Genomic DNA, 15,695 nt, shown 5'->3' on the forward strand with positions numbered 1-15,695 from the left:
AGATAACACTGAACAAAAGTTCATTATTTTTTTTTAATGGTAAACACACGATGTTCTTGTGCGTATGAAAGTACTAGAGTTCAGAAAGGCAGAGTGTTCTCAAAAAAGAGTTGCTGAGTTTTGAAATGCCACAAATAGTTTAAATGAAGTGCTTTGATTGAGATATTTACAAAACATTGACAGTTACAGTGCTCTAGAGAGTGCATTTTCTAGTTACAGCCCTATTCAAAGTTAAATATGAAATACTTGTAAAAACGATTGCATCATTAGCTGACTTGGTTGTGTTGCAGTTAGTCCATACTACACATTCATATAGAAAAAGCTGACTGCCTTAATAATACCTTTTCTATAGGAAATATATTAGCATAAAGAATTAGAAGCAACCCTTTCCACATCTGTGATTTTTCTTCTATTATTATTACTTCTCATTTCTTTTGGAGAAGACACTGTTAACTAGAAGGAAAGGAACACTCCAAATCTGTGGTTCAGGCATTTACCTACTCATGCTGATAGGCGCTCCTTTCCTCCTACTGCCTAAAAAGAAGATTTTAAGAATCTCAGCATCACCTACGGACACCCTCATCGCTACCAAGAGAATTCCACCTGAAGCCTAAATTCAGGACCCCATCCTGACAACATGGAAACAAACTTTTTTTTGTTATGACTTGCATACTGCACACCTCAAGTGAAAGAGCTGAAAGTGCTCTAGGAAGAATACTTAAGTAACTATGATGTGCTCCTTGCCTGTTTGTCTTGGACCAGTCAGGAAACCTCTACAAAGAAAGGGGTTTTTTTGTATATCAAAACTATTTGAATGTGCCTTCTTCCATCTGCATGATCTTACGTTTTATAAAACCAAGAAGCTGTCAGTAGGCACCATACCTGAGAGAACAGTTATAAACAATTTGAAAATAAATCCTAATATAGATATACTTTTTACAATTAGTAAAATAACATACAATTTGTACAACAGATTGGCACAAATGGGACACTTCTACACTCTTGCTACTATAGATACATCAAACTGCTGATTAAAAACAAGGATGAAAATGTGACATTTTTTAATTTTACAGAGTATCTATGTCCTTCACCTATCTGATACATCATTTTTCCTATGCAAAAGTCCAGTCTAAAACTAGTCTGCTCTTAACAGAGTCGATCTATCTTAAAACTTAGTTCTTTCAAAGCTAGATCAAGACAACTTTAACAAAAAGTAGGCAAGTCCCTCGTTCCTACCTTACTGCCATAATGCGCACTGGCTGAGACCGCTGCACCTTCTGCCTTGGAGACATGGGCTGCAGCGCACCTGATCCTGAAGATGGCAACTGATTGCGGCTGAGTTGACCATTGTGAAGGAGTGGAGTGGTTTCAGACTGCATACTGCACGTAGAGTATAAACTTTCAAATGAGGAATTCATGTCATTTACCAGAGCTTCTAGGTCCACATCGTCATCTGAAAGACAAAATAAAGGCAGTGTGACACATTTGGAAATCCCAGATAAAGAAGTCTGGAAAGACCAAAGACTAAGTTTACATAATGTTACACATAATTTTGTAGTTATATGTTGATAGTACAATTTTTTTTTTTTTAATTGTAGAAATTATTGATTTATTTTAGAGCAGAAATGGTGGAGATGTATTTTGTCTTCCTCGGTGAAAAGCTCCTGGCACAGAATGAAGTACTCCTACTACAGTATTTACTATATAGATACGAACATTATATATATATATAAATATATGTGTAAATCACCAAAATTTGGTGGGATTTTTAGTAATGTCAATGCTAATGTGAAACCACTTCACTTACTAATAAACTGACATGCATTTTGAAAGTATATCACTTACAAATACCTCAGTTCAGCTTGTGAATCTATCAAGTTCAGACTGTCACACACTGTAATAAACACTTTGCAAGATCCAGTAATTTTGAAGAAAAAAAAAGGCAGTATTGCAGAAGTCAATAGGTGGAAGAAACACTCCTCTGCTGTACCCATTGGAAAGCGATCATTATAGTTTGCTAAAAATCCCTTCTGTATTTCTGCGTATTTCTGTGATACAGGGGTATTAACGATCATAATTACTCTGCAAGAAAACAGAACTCCACAAGCCCTTTGCACTAACCACTCTCTGAACTCCTATTGCAGAGCACTGTAATTACTCCCTAGCCACAAGTTACGTCACTCCCTATCAGGAGTTCAGCGGGCTGACGAACACACACATCGATATCTGCTTCTGGTTACTGCACAGCCACTGCCTGAACAGCTACTTCAGACCAAATACAACTCTGAGCATCCAAAAATATGCCCTTATTTTCCAGGGGTATCAATCACACTGGTAAAAATATACCACTGCTGTCTGAAAACTCTGAATCTCGCAACTCTTCATGACACGAATGGGAAGCAGATCAAAGCAATGGAGCCAGCAAACATCTACACAGCGCTATGCAGTTAAAATAAGCTTTTCACTGCAAATATTTTGATACCTATGCTCTTGCCATGTTTTCTAGGTAAATAACGACCATTCAGCTTGCAACTACTTAGAATACTTCTTTAAGATACCACGAACAATTTAGTATCAATCGATTTAATTTGGTATCAGTATCACCTTCCTTGACAATATAATCTGAAACAGTTTCTGTCCACCATCAACATGCCTCTATAACTACAAAGGGATAAGGAACACTGCATTTACACAGCAATTGTTTTGTACCCTGACAATCCCAGTTTTCTGTGTTGGATGAATCAAAGATCTGCTCAGACTTAAACAGGTGCTGGTCATGTCCCTACATCTGAGCGCTATTAAATGACTTGAAATACTACATTCCTCCCTGAAAGGCAGCAGGTCTTTACCAAAGTAAAAACCATGTAGTCTTATCTGAAAACACACTCACAGGATTTCTAGGTTTGAACATGTGTTAAAAACCAAAACAAAACCCATCACCCCAAAACAGGTTTCTTTCTTTCATTTCTGTAGGGTTATTTCCCTCAGTCTTGGTACTTAACAGCTACTACCCTTGCACTAAGAATCATAGGATCATAGAATAGTTAGGGTTGGAAAGGACCTTAAGATCATCTAGTTCCAACCACCCTGCCATGGGCAGGGACACCCCACACTAAACCATGTCACCCAAGGCCTCATCCAACCTGGCCTTGAACACCGCCAAGGATGGAGCATTCACAACCTCCCTGGGCAACCCATTCCAGTGCCTCACCACCCTCACAGTAAAGAATTTCTTCCTTAGATCCAATCTAAACTTCCCCTGCTTAACTTTAAACCCGTTACCCCTTGTCCTGTCACTACAGTCCCTGATGAATAGTCCCTCCCCAGCATCCTTGTAGGCCCCCTTCAGATACTGGAAGGCTGCTATGAGGTCTCCACGCAGCCTTCTCTTCTCCAGCCTGAACAGCCCCAACTTTCTCAGCCTATCTTCATACAGGAGGTGCTCCAGTCCCTTGATCATCCTCGTGGCCCTCCTCTGGACTTGTTCCAACAGTTCCATGTCCTTTTTATGTTAAGGACACCAGAACTGCACACAATACTCCAAGTGAGGTCTCACAAGAGCAGAGTAGAGGGGCAGGATCACCTCCTTCGACCTGCTGGTCACGCTCCTCTTGATGCAGCCCAGGATACGGTTGGCTTTCTGGGCTGCGAGTGCACACTGAAGCCGGCTCATGTTCATTTTCTCATCAACCAACACCCCCAAATCCTTCTCTGCAGGGCTGCTCTGAATCTCTTCTCTGCCCAACCTATAGCCGTGCCTGAGATTGCTCCGACCCAGGTGTAGGACCTTGCACTTGGCATGGTTAAACTTCATCAGGTTGGCATCAGCCCACCTCACAAGCATGTCGAGGTCCCTCTGGATGGCATCCCTTCCCTCCAGTGTATCAACTGAACCACACAGCTTGGTGTCATCGGCAAACTTGCTGAGGGCGCACTCAATCCCACTGTCCATGTCACCGACAAAGATGTTGAACAAGACCGGTCCCAACACCGATCCCTGAGGGATTCAGGAGACTCGCCTTCACTAGGCTACACCAACTTCTTTGTCTATCAGCTACTTCATGCATTTTCAATAATCTAGACTTTGCTTTGCTTGGACAAAGTCTACAGTAATTTTCCTGCTATTTTCAGGGATCTCAAGACAGAGTTGCAATTTAAATTTCATTCCATCCTCCAGATTCTTATTGTATTTGGAGAGGAAATATTGAAAACATTTCTTGAGCAATCACAAGGGAATCACAGCAGTAGGAGTATAAAGAGGGAGATGCTGAATTACAAGGCTTTTGAATTTTATCATTCATCTAAAGTACCAGAAGACTGAGCTGTATGGTGTCACATGGCTGTCAACTAAAAGCTATGGGGTTGGATGAAGGAGACATAAAAGACAGACCCTGGCCACAGAGTCAGGGAGTAAATTACAGCAACTAACAGCAATTGTCTAGCTGGGTAAAAAAAAGAAAGCGAAGAAAGTCAAGGCGTATATTCTGTGGAAGTCCGTATGGCTTGGTCCCCGAGGGTGCTAATTTATTAACAACTTAGACAAAGCTATTAGCATGCAAGATGTTTAAGTTTTCAGATGATTGTAACATGGGAGAAATGATTAAGAGTCAGCTCAAGCTATCCCTGAATAATCAAATAGGGACAAAGGTGTAATATGAAGTCTAATATGCATAAAATGATGCACTTCATGCAAAATACTAAGCAAACCACGTACATAGTTTAAAGCATTGAATTACCATTAGAAGGCTTTTAAGCATATCAATTACACACCTAAATTCAATTTCCAACAGGACAGGCACTGACAAGGTGCACACAGAGTTCTCCTAATAATATGTTGCACTGAAGTCCAGAATCTGGTTTCACTCCTCCGTCAGCTCCTTTTCTCTGTGGGTACACTGCAGCTAATAATAGCCCTCAGCCTTGCTGTAGAACTTTTGCAGAAGCGTAGATCCTTAAGCTTTTTGAAGACAAAGCCTGCAACCTTGAATTTCGTACAGTTTCATCTCTAAACAAAAGCATTTACCAGTAAATACCATTACGTTTTGGAGAGATTTCAGCACACTGCAATTGAAACTTCACTGCTGTAGCCTACCTCGGAAGTGCCAGCAGATGTCTCAGCCTGCCAAGTAATCCGGTATGTTACTTGTGATGGCTTTCTACAGAACTTAACTAAATAAAAATGAAATAAGAAATCCCTGGGATTTCTAAGCCACTTCAACCATTTGCAGATGTACTATTCAGAAGGGTATTTCATACGCAGTACAATCCTTCAAAGTATCTTAATCTACCAACCAGTGAGATCTAGCCTCTATCAAGATCATCCCACATGGGAAAAAAAAAAACCCAGAAGCTGACAAAACTGATCTTGAGGATGCCTGCTACTTAACAGCAAAATTTGAAGGTCTTTGGGCTTTAAGCCAGTATGGCATCATGCTGGTCCTCTTAGTGTGCACACACAAATTGGTGACTGACCCGGAAGGATCAGCTTTGTAGGCTACAGCAGACAGAGCTGAGGAGCCTCCAGCTCTCCATCTATCTCGCAGACATGCTTCCAGGAGTACTAAAAGCTATTTTCCTTAATCTGCACTGAATTTTGCCATAAGATCAAGGAGTATGAAAGTGGATATTCGAGGTCTGCTTCTTCTTCTCTCAATTGAACAGTATAGGGGCCAGTTTACCACTTCCATGTACAAACATGGAAGCAGCCTTTTGCTTTTGAAAGTAATTTTTAAAGGAAAACACTAGCAAAACCTAGCTCTGACATACTTCTGCTAGTAGATATGATAACTGGCAGTTTTGTAGACTTCTGATACCATAACAAAATACTTGGCCTGTCTGCAAGCAATATTCTTTCCCAAACTAGAACCAAAGTGCATACACTGGCAGCTGTCTGAACTTCGTTTTGCTTCTTTACCCACAGCTTGTTAAACTTTGGTTTTGTTCACAAACCAGCTCCGCTGGATGTTACAAGTAGTATTTTTTGTGAAGTAAATCATTATTTTAATTACAAGAAAAAAAATTAAGTTCAACTCAAGGAAAGAAGAAAACTGTGTTATAAAACCTCTCACTGACCTAGCGAGCTAAGCTATCACGTTCCACAAAAACTGGAGCACCATTTGAGTGTTTTCCATCATACCATAAGAGGGATAATAAGCTCTAAATTAGGCCTGAGCAAACTTTAATCTGTGCTTAACCATGTCCCACTTGTCTTTCCACTTCTAGCCCTTTTCTATCCCTTAGATCCCAATTTATTTGTTTTGGTGGTTGTTGGCTCTGACGTGTCAAGCTCAGCTAAAAGGACTAAGCGGGATCTTGCTTATTCTGCAGTGACGTAAAGCTGAAATGAGCCCTGCGCAGCTTCATCCATTCCAGCCTCTCAAAGAAAGCAGGTACTTCCATGGCTGTCAAAGGGCTCACTGCACTGTAGAAATTCTGTTTACTGAAGAAAAGAGCTGAACATGGAAAGAATCCCAGCTTTGCCCTACAGACCAGGATGCATTTCATGTCTCTAAATGGCAGCTCAATAAATACCTTTCCCTTTAAACATATGCCTTGCAGTTCATAGGGAATACTATGAAAAACATCGTAGGACTTAAATTACCTGTGATTTAAGAGGCTTTTAAAAACTGTATACATACATAAATTATTTCCTTGTTGTTGGCTCATTTCAGAATTATCCAGCATTATCCCTCATATCAGCTCACAGAGAAGACAGATGCAAGTGCTACCAGGAACTCAGCAGATGACTTATGAAACGGCTATACCACTTTTCTGTCACCATGGAAGTGACACTACTTAAAGCCTAACAGCATGTACATAAACAAGTGTTCGATGTTACAGTAAGGCAGCTGTTGATTGAGCACCTATTCCTATTTGACAGCCTAACCCCTGCAATCAGTTCCCCGAAATGAGTTTCAGTGCAGCACATTCAAGATCTAGCTTAACAAGGTAAAGAAGCTAAAATATAATTAATACAAGATTTCATAGAATCAGAGAACGGTTTCAGTTGGAAAGGACCTTAAAGCTCATCCAGTTCCAACCTCCCTGCCATGGGCAGGGACATCTTCCACTATGCCAGACTGCTGAAAGCCCCATCCAACCTGGCCATGAATACTGCCAGGGATGGGGCATCCACAACTTCTCTGAGCAACCTGTTCCTGTGTCTCACCACCCTCATAGTCAAGAACTTCTTCCTAGTATCTAATTTAAATCTCTCCTCTTTCAGTTTAAAGCTATTCCCCTTTGTCCTGTCACTACCTGCCCTTGTGAAAAAAGTTCCTCTTCAGATCTCTTGTAGGTCCCCTTGAAGTATTTCACTCAAGTTTAGCTCAGCAGAGGATGATAATGAAGTGTGAAGTAGGCCCTCCTGCACAGGTTAATTGACCCTCCGGGAGATAGAGAGGAACAGTGAGAGAAAAAGAACATACAGTTACATATACTCTAGCATCCCAGATTGATGATGCAGTGGAACACTATGTAAATTAAAGGCAATACAGTGAAAACATATTTACATTAAAATGAACAGAAGGACTTAACTAGAATTTTGAAAGGAAAAAGACATCTAAAATACTTGTGGCATCCACCTCAACATCCTGTTTCAAATCTCCTAATACCACATATAAGTCGTTCTGATTCATGTTGGCGACACAAGTATATTTTGCAAGGTTTTTGATACTGGGGAGATTTCGTGCAGGTAATAATTACCACAGTGAGATGTGCATACAAACTTATTTTACAAGATAATGCCTTATGAAGGGGATCCCTTCCACAACAGCACTGCAGCTTGTTCTTCTAGTGCCATGTCCAAATGCTGTTTTGATGGGATTTTTCAGAAATGCCAACCACTAAAACTTCTTGAAAATGCACCATTGCTGACCACACTGTTGTAATGATGCACAAATAATTCCACTGTAGGTAACACCCTCACTGTTACTTTCTCTGAGCTTTAACAACATTTGCTGTGTTTACACAAATGCCTTGCCTCCCTCCATAACCTATGCCACTACATATCCTACTCCACTAATGCCACAGGAATCAGTTGCCTATCGATAACAAGCAGATTTCTTACAATTTTTTAAAAACCCCACAGTGACCTCTACAGTGGTGCTGCAGCTGAATGACACCCTCCAGTCCCCAACACCAGCTCCAACTTTATGCAACCCCCTTTCCTATTAAGAACTATGTACAAACAGTGAGTTGCACAAGAAACAAAGAGACAGTGTAAAACCATTCACAAACCATTCACACTGTTCTGCAGGTCTGCTGCCAGACTCAATTATAAGGATATCAAGATTGCCTTAGCTGAACATTAGAAGCCTGGAGGGTCTTTTTATTCACTCCAAGAGAAAGCGGAAGACACAAACCCAACTTTATGTCCTAGAGACATCACCAACTCCAGAGTGGTCATAGTCTGAATTAAAAATGACAATCCCAAATTCCAAAACTCCAGGATGTTATGTACCCTGTAAGTCCCAGTGAGACTCTGCACTGAAGAGTCCCCTTTATTGCTTTCTAACCTTCACTGGCTGAAAAGAAATCCTCTACTCTGTACTGTAACTATGGTTGCTGGCCTCCAAAATGTCACATCAGTGCATGTGCAGCTTTTAAAAATGCTAAATGGACAATGCTGTGGAAAGAAGGGCAAGAAACAGAGATGCTGGCTGGTAAAAGAGCACGAAATTGAGATAAGCATCTATGCTCTTTTAGCACATTAAAATGTCACACAGAGAAGTCACCAGCGAACCTGTAAGTGCTGCAGTATTCTCTGGGTAATTTTTAAATCCCACATGCATCTATTCCCATTTCTGTCACTAAAGTTGGGATAGCTAACACCACATTTATTTACACTAACTACAGGTGCTGGAGAAAATTCACTTTATAAACACCTCTTTACTAAAGATTTGTGGTTGGGCTCCAGAAACGTTCTTAAACCACACCTGATAGATTTCTTGAAATAGAAGATGAACTAAATTGAACAAAATTAATGTTGCTAGGTAACAGCTATAGGAATAAGCTACATATGAAAGGCGTTAGTCAAAAAAAATCAATGCGTTAAACGAGTAACAGGAGCAACTGGCTATAGGTACCCTGCAGCAGGAAGGAATGAAGTTGTACCCTCAGACTAGCCAATAAAACAGGTTTCAGGAATTCTGATGGAAAAAAAATGGAAGGTTAAAACATGGAAAATTCTGTTCTTCTCCAGGTCACACATCTACTGCTTGACATCATAAAGAGTAAAGATGATGAAAGCCAGGCATTCATGCGAAGGGGGGTGGATAAGGAGGGTTGGTTTGTTTAATTCCAGAGACAAACTAACATAAAGCATGTCTCTGACACAGATTTTAGCAGCTTTACCCTTTGATAAGGCTGCAGTTTTTCCATAGACAACATTCAGAAGCACCTCCTAGAGTGTATATTCCCTTTTCTAACCCTGAAGAGTCATACTGGTCCTTTTGTGGAGCAGATGGATGCTGGTCACTTGGACAGATAATTGCTGTAGGTGGGTATCAATCATCACCACCAATGCTGAGCCCTTGATTGACTCTAAGGCATGTACAAGTGTTGAAGTACTAATGGCATCACTATGAGAGAGATGTCTGAAACCCCAGGATTAAAGTCTAAAACATCTAGAATAACGATTATGCATATACATACCAGCTTTATTACAACTATCAGAGATAAGATAAAATACGTAAATCATCTAAGTTATGGCCAGTCCCCTTTCCAGACCCCCACACCTCATTCTGAGAACACAGAGCTGGGATTCAATCTTCCTGATACCAATTTTCCAGTTGGAAGTTTGCAACTTAAAAAAAAAAAAAAAAAATTAAAAAAAGCATACCTTCCTAAAAGATGCATCAGGTCAAAATTTGAACCCAAAGCCAAATAGATTACCAGCTGATCCCATGTGACTTCAGACAGGGGGACTGACACACCACACACCCTTGTATAGCTATTGCTGATGGTGGAGCTCCTGCAGCAGTAACTACCAGCCTTTCAGATCTCAATTTGTAGGCCAATACTTGCAGAAAGACTGCTGTAGAGTAAATACCGAGTAAACAGATCACTTACAACAGAATCTGAGGTTAAGTAGACCTCTGGGAAATTGTCATTCCTGAGCTGATTACAAAATCCAGTCAGAAGATTAATTTTCAAGAAGCTGGTAACATCTGCAGCTTTCTTCTATGAACATTAGGTTCAGTGGTTTCTCTGACCATTTTCTCGGGTCACCTACTTTTAGTTCATTAGTTTAAGAAGAAGACTGAGCAGGACCTTCAGAGGAAAGCATTTGTTCGATTGGGTTTAGCAAGGCAGGAAAAAACCTAAAACAGACCCAGTTACCCAAATGATAGAAAACAACATTCATTGAGGAAAGCAGCAGCACCAGAGGGTAAGAATGAGATACTTTTTCCAAGGCCAAACCTGGAGTCACAATAGACTAACTCTCAAAAAAACCTTTGAGAAAGACGAAGTGTAAGAAGCAATGCGCCACAGGGTGAGCAGGCCAGACTGATTTTCCTGACCCAAAAGGAGATGTGAACAGAGAGAAATTTAAAGCGTAAGTAATAACTGCACAAGGAATAGTCATGCCCCTATCTTCTTAGTGTGGTCTTTCTTTACTCAGGACAAAAAAAAGAAAATCAGAGCGAGCACGGGTGAATACATGACACACAAAAGGACCGACCAACCCAGGACTCTTCTATTCAGGTCTTCTCCCCCTGGTAAAGTTAACTGGATGCCTCAATCTTGATACATCACTTCTATGGCAAAACCACGAAAGAAGGTTCTGGCAGTATATCCCCAAAACAAGTACAATCCTATCCATGATTAAAAGAAGGATCAAGAGGATATGGCTGGGGTAACACCTGGGCAGCAGAACGGCTCCTAGCCTGTGCAGCCCACACAAACTGAACAGAGAATCCGCTTAAGCTTTCCAGGTAACGGGGAAAAACATGCTAACCTACTGAGCCATTAAAGTACTTCCAAGTCAGAACTCAGGAAGCACAAAGTTGGATGGCAATAGAGAGATGAAACGAAAGACTGTCTGCTGGCCACATGGCCAAATGCTTGACAGCCTGCACCTTATGTTAGACAGTCATATTTATGGGTGGATAACTTTAAGAGGATATCCTGTATTTGGGGGAGCTGCAATTTAACACAGCAAAGTTCAGGTTTGATTATGTATTTATTAAGACTACATACCTTTACATTAAGGAAACTAAATAAAAAGCTTTAAAATACTATGCGTTTTCCTTATGCTTACATGAACAAAAATCATTTTTCAAAATGCATTCTACCATTTCATATATATATACATTTCTACTTATAATGCTTCTCCAAAGTTTTACTTAGCTACCTTTTCCTTATTGCTCATGTCAGAGAAAATAAATAATGACTGTGCAAATCAAATATACACAAATAAGCAATACTAACAGACAAGTCACAATTCAAAAATTGAGAGAGAAGAGCTACCATGTGTCTTACAAGTCTAAAGCTACTGAAGGCAAAGTTAAGAACACAGGCAAAGCATCTATTGCTTTCCTTTAAGGAACCTGTGTTCTCCCTTCCTGATTAAACACCATAATACCCAACTGAATAATCCCAGTTGAACAATCCTTACAAATCTATGTAAGTACCACTGCACAGATTAGTCCCTCCTGTCCTGCCAAGAAAACCCAAGCTTTATCCCTGCTCTGGGAAACATTGTGCATAACCTCCCAACATGCAGCAGCATAGCTCCAGCCAAAGCCTGTATCGCCTTGCCTGCTCCAGCACTGGTGCTGGCGTCTGCTGGGTGAGAGCATCACCAGCCTGCTTGGGGAAGTCCTCGCCCGGCAGCCAGCGCACCCCAGGCTTCTTGCATCAGGGATGTCATTTCAAAGCCACTTCTTGACAACTTAAAGCTTTCAAGTGAAAGCTGGTTGGATTAACCCAAAAAGTCCGTTAGTGTTAGTCTTCAGGAAGCGATGGGTCCACACAGCTGATGCTGGAAAATTAGGATTATTAAATTAGGCGTGAACCTCATCACTTGATACCTGGGCTAACCTTTAATCCTACTCACTTTAAACCGTGAGTTTTAAAATTTGCTTTGAACAGGTTCATTGCTGGCTTAGAAAGCATGTTTAAGAGGATGCAACACAAGTTCCAAAAGTTGCACACAGCAATTAATGAATCAGCTATTCCTCCGAGTTAATTAAAGATTGCGCTTTGAGCACATAATAGTTACCTAGCTGTGACAGATGTACTTACAAAGCAGACAACAGCAATATGTCACATTTAAGGTATTTCTAGTCAGAGTTTAGTTAACAGAACCAAAGTCATATGAAAAAATAAAATGCTTTAACACCAGGGTAATTCTGGCTTCTTTTACCAGTTTCTTTAGTAGTTTACTATTAACTCCAATTGTCATTTTGGGAAATAATCTACAAGAAACTAAACTGAGGGAGAGTTGTTTGGAACTGCAACACTGCATCAAAAAAGCTCCCTAAGAGCCCTCAACATGGGACTTGCAAGCCTGGCACCTGACAGATAACAACGAGCAAGCTTGCCTACCTTAGCTTCGCTCCATAGATGAAGGTGGCCATCAGATGACCTTACTGCCTTGAGAGAAGCTTGATGTAAGCTTTCCGTACATTTCTTTGCCCTACTAAGGGAATAATGTTTTGGGGCATGCATTTAATCTCATCTGCACACAGATAGCTTGTCCTTGAGCCGGCTGTCTATTTTAGGCTTTCCTTTCACGCAAACCCAGCTGTTGTGTCAGAAAATCACGTAGTCCTTTTGGGTGTGGAACAAGCTATCTCCCGGGACTGCCAGCAAAGGGCAGACAATTTGCGAGGAATCACTGCCGCAGCGAAGCGCGAACCTCCACTGCGTGAGAAGGGAACACCACAGTCCTGCCGCACGGATCCCCAGATGGCACAGCATATTGCTGCAGTCGCATCCCAAATGGCAGTGTGGAGCCACTGCTGAAGGCGCCCGTACCCCACACTGCTGATGCAGAAACCAGTCATTTATAATAGCTCTGCCACACTTCCCTCTGCTGTGACCCCTAGAGCTCCTGTTGGCCAACTTTCATTTAATTTGGGGATTTTTAAGGGTAAACAAAAAACAAACCAATAACCAAACAAGAATAACCACCAAAAACACCCCAAACCAACCAAAGACTGGGGAGAAAACAACAACAGCAGCAAAAGAAACACCAACAAAAGAAACTAACACAAAAAGCCATGGGAAAAAAAAAAACAAAACCAAGTCATTGCAGTCAGTCACTCAAGACCACAGGAAAGGAAAAGCAATCTGAATTTAACATTCAATGAAGAGCAATCACATCAGCCTAAATTTACCTAAGCTTAAGAAAAACAGAAGTTTGTTTATTTTTCTCCTAGACTAACCAGAACAAGTTTCCTTTCTTAAATCAGCTACTCGACGTGAGGCCCTTCACAAGTTAACACACTGCACTGGTTAAAATAAGCCAGGATCAGGCTCACTCAAAACCAAAGCTGCAGGTGTTCATCACAGCTTGACATAAGTCAAACCCAACTTACCCATTACACCTACTTTTCTCCTAAGACCCACACACCTGATTTTACGAGGTGTGTGCATTCCCAGTTCAGCTACTTAATCAAGGTGCTCCATGATTCTGGGAAGCTAGCCTGCTGCTGTTCTCTGCTTGGTCAGTTTTTGCTGTGGGTAGGGACCCAAGCTCCCACCTAGACTTGCCTCCCTGCATGCCCATAAAACAAAGCTGGAAGCAGGACGCAAGACATTTTTCCCCAAGGGAAAATGTTAACTGTTCACAGACCATCACTTCTATGAGGCAGTCTCGATCTCCTTCACCCAGTGACAAGGATGCCATCAGTACACTCAAACGAGCTCACAAGGCCCCAGTGTCCTGCACTGTGCCTCTCTAAATCACCCTCGCACACACACTCCTCTTAGGAAAGACACTCCAAAAACCTGAGGGCACAGTTTCAGTGCTTGCAGAGGTCAGACAACCTGCTCATCTCGCTGTTTCACACCTGAAATACAGCCCAGAAAAGCAGACGAGAGACTGGCTCCCCCTCATAAAGCACACCATGTATTTACGTACCTCAGAAGAGGCAACGAGTGGACAGGACACAGTTTAAGGTAGGCCAAAAGTGTTGCTGTAAAGCCCCAACGCTCTGAAGGACTTCCGTCAATGGCATTTTAACAACATCAGCAACTACAGGTTAGCCACTCTGGTACTAATACCCAGTGGTGTCGCAGCAGTAAGCTTCCACTGCTTCTGTATGGTTCTGGTTCTTCAGGAATGCTACCTTACCCTTGGAGGTGACCTGTGTTCAGACTTTAGTATATTCCAGATTCACTTCCTGATCCATATTGTAATATTTTACTATGCCTGACCTCTCCAGGATTTTCCAGCCACTTAAGGACAAACCATAAAAACATGTACCTAAAGAGTAATTCCCTTTTGCTGTTGAACGGGTTGGAACTAGATGATCTTTACGGTCCCTTCCAACCCAAACCAGATTCTATGATTCTATAAATCATAAGCTCATAACTGAATTCCAAAGATAAACAAAAAATTAGCAGCCCCCATTAAGCCTTTTTTATATATAAAATTACAAACACACAAGCTTATAAAAATGTCCAACTGCATGTATATGTAAACTTGCAAGCAACATATACCAATTAGGGGCACTAACAACACATACAGCCGGTTTAAGCCATGTTCTTGCGCAGTTACAAATCCACTCAGACAGTGGTGCTGTAACACATCGTAACACTGCACTGCTTCTAACCTCATGTACATGTCACAAATTGCCCGCAATCTTGATTTGGACAGAAAGACTTAAATATTGTTACTGCAATCCTAATACCATTAATGAAATTACATACTAATTGCTTTGGTCAGTAGCACCTTATATATTTTAATTATTCAGGCAGCTGCTTGCTGTTAAGAACTCCAAATTTAGCTACATCTCATGCTGCATTTTTTTTGTTTAGCTGCTTTGCCCCATTTCAGTCCTTCTTTTTCTTTTTTTTTTTTAGCTGAAAATACAACTAGCTTGAAAAAAATCTTTCTCTTTTAATAGGCACAAAGAGACTTACACAAATTAACAAATTCAGATTGATCTTCCCCTTGAAGCTTCTTGGCTCTAATAAAAGTGCCGTAACCTTCTTCATCCTCAATGCAAGAATGTCAGCTGCTCTGAAATGATGCATTTCTAAAGTATCCTTACATGACACAGCTTCCCATACTGAAGTGCTGTCAAGAAAAACTTGCAGCACAGTGTTTACATAAAGGCAGAAATAAATACTGTACTGCTTATCATAGACAGGTAAGTTCCAGGACACTGATGACTGAGGTTTATTGTTACAAGGCTGCACTGTGGTGAAATATTTTAGTGCAGAACTGACATCAAATAACAAGAGAGCTATTTTTCTACAGATTTTGCTTCCTTTATTAGCTATGAAACTCATTTTTTTCCTCCTTCCTCTTTTCATGTGAACTTAACACAAGCCCCAAGCTTAGTATATCTGAGATTTATAGACAATGTAAGAAATCAGGGTTACAGAAGTGTACCATTCCAGTTCATTTTGGGGCAGTCTTGGCACTGCAGGATTTTTTCAAAGCTACAGGCACCATAAATAATGCAACTGTACAATATTATCTTCTGCTGGTTTACTCCTCTTAAAAAAATCCAAAA

General features: G+C 40.9%; 1 protein-coding gene across 2 annotated transcripts in view; it reads right to left on the bottom strand.

The window, feature by feature from the left end:
• Positions 1–15,695, bottom strand: part of GRB10 (growth factor receptor bound protein 10) — a gene marked incomplete at its 3' end in the record, with an annotated part of 106,804 nt that overhangs the window by 52,757 nt on the left and 38,352 nt on the right. Inside the window, exon 3 of one of the 2 annotated variants that reach the window (XM_080610323.1) lies at positions 1,237–1,453. In XM_080610323.1, the coding sequence (XP_080466449.1) occupies positions 1,237–1,453 (217 nt within the window). Of the gene's footprint in view, positions 1–1,236; positions 1,571–15,695 lie in introns of those variants that run through there. The other variant, XM_080610324.1, reaches the window with a different exon arrangement.

The sequence above is a fragment of the Psittacula echo genome, assembly GCF_963264785.1.
Source record: "Psittacula echo genome assembly, chromosome: 2".
In the NCBI taxonomy this organism is placed as follows: domain Eukaryota; kingdom Metazoa; phylum Chordata; class Aves; order Psittaciformes; family Psittacidae; genus Psittacula; species Psittacula echo.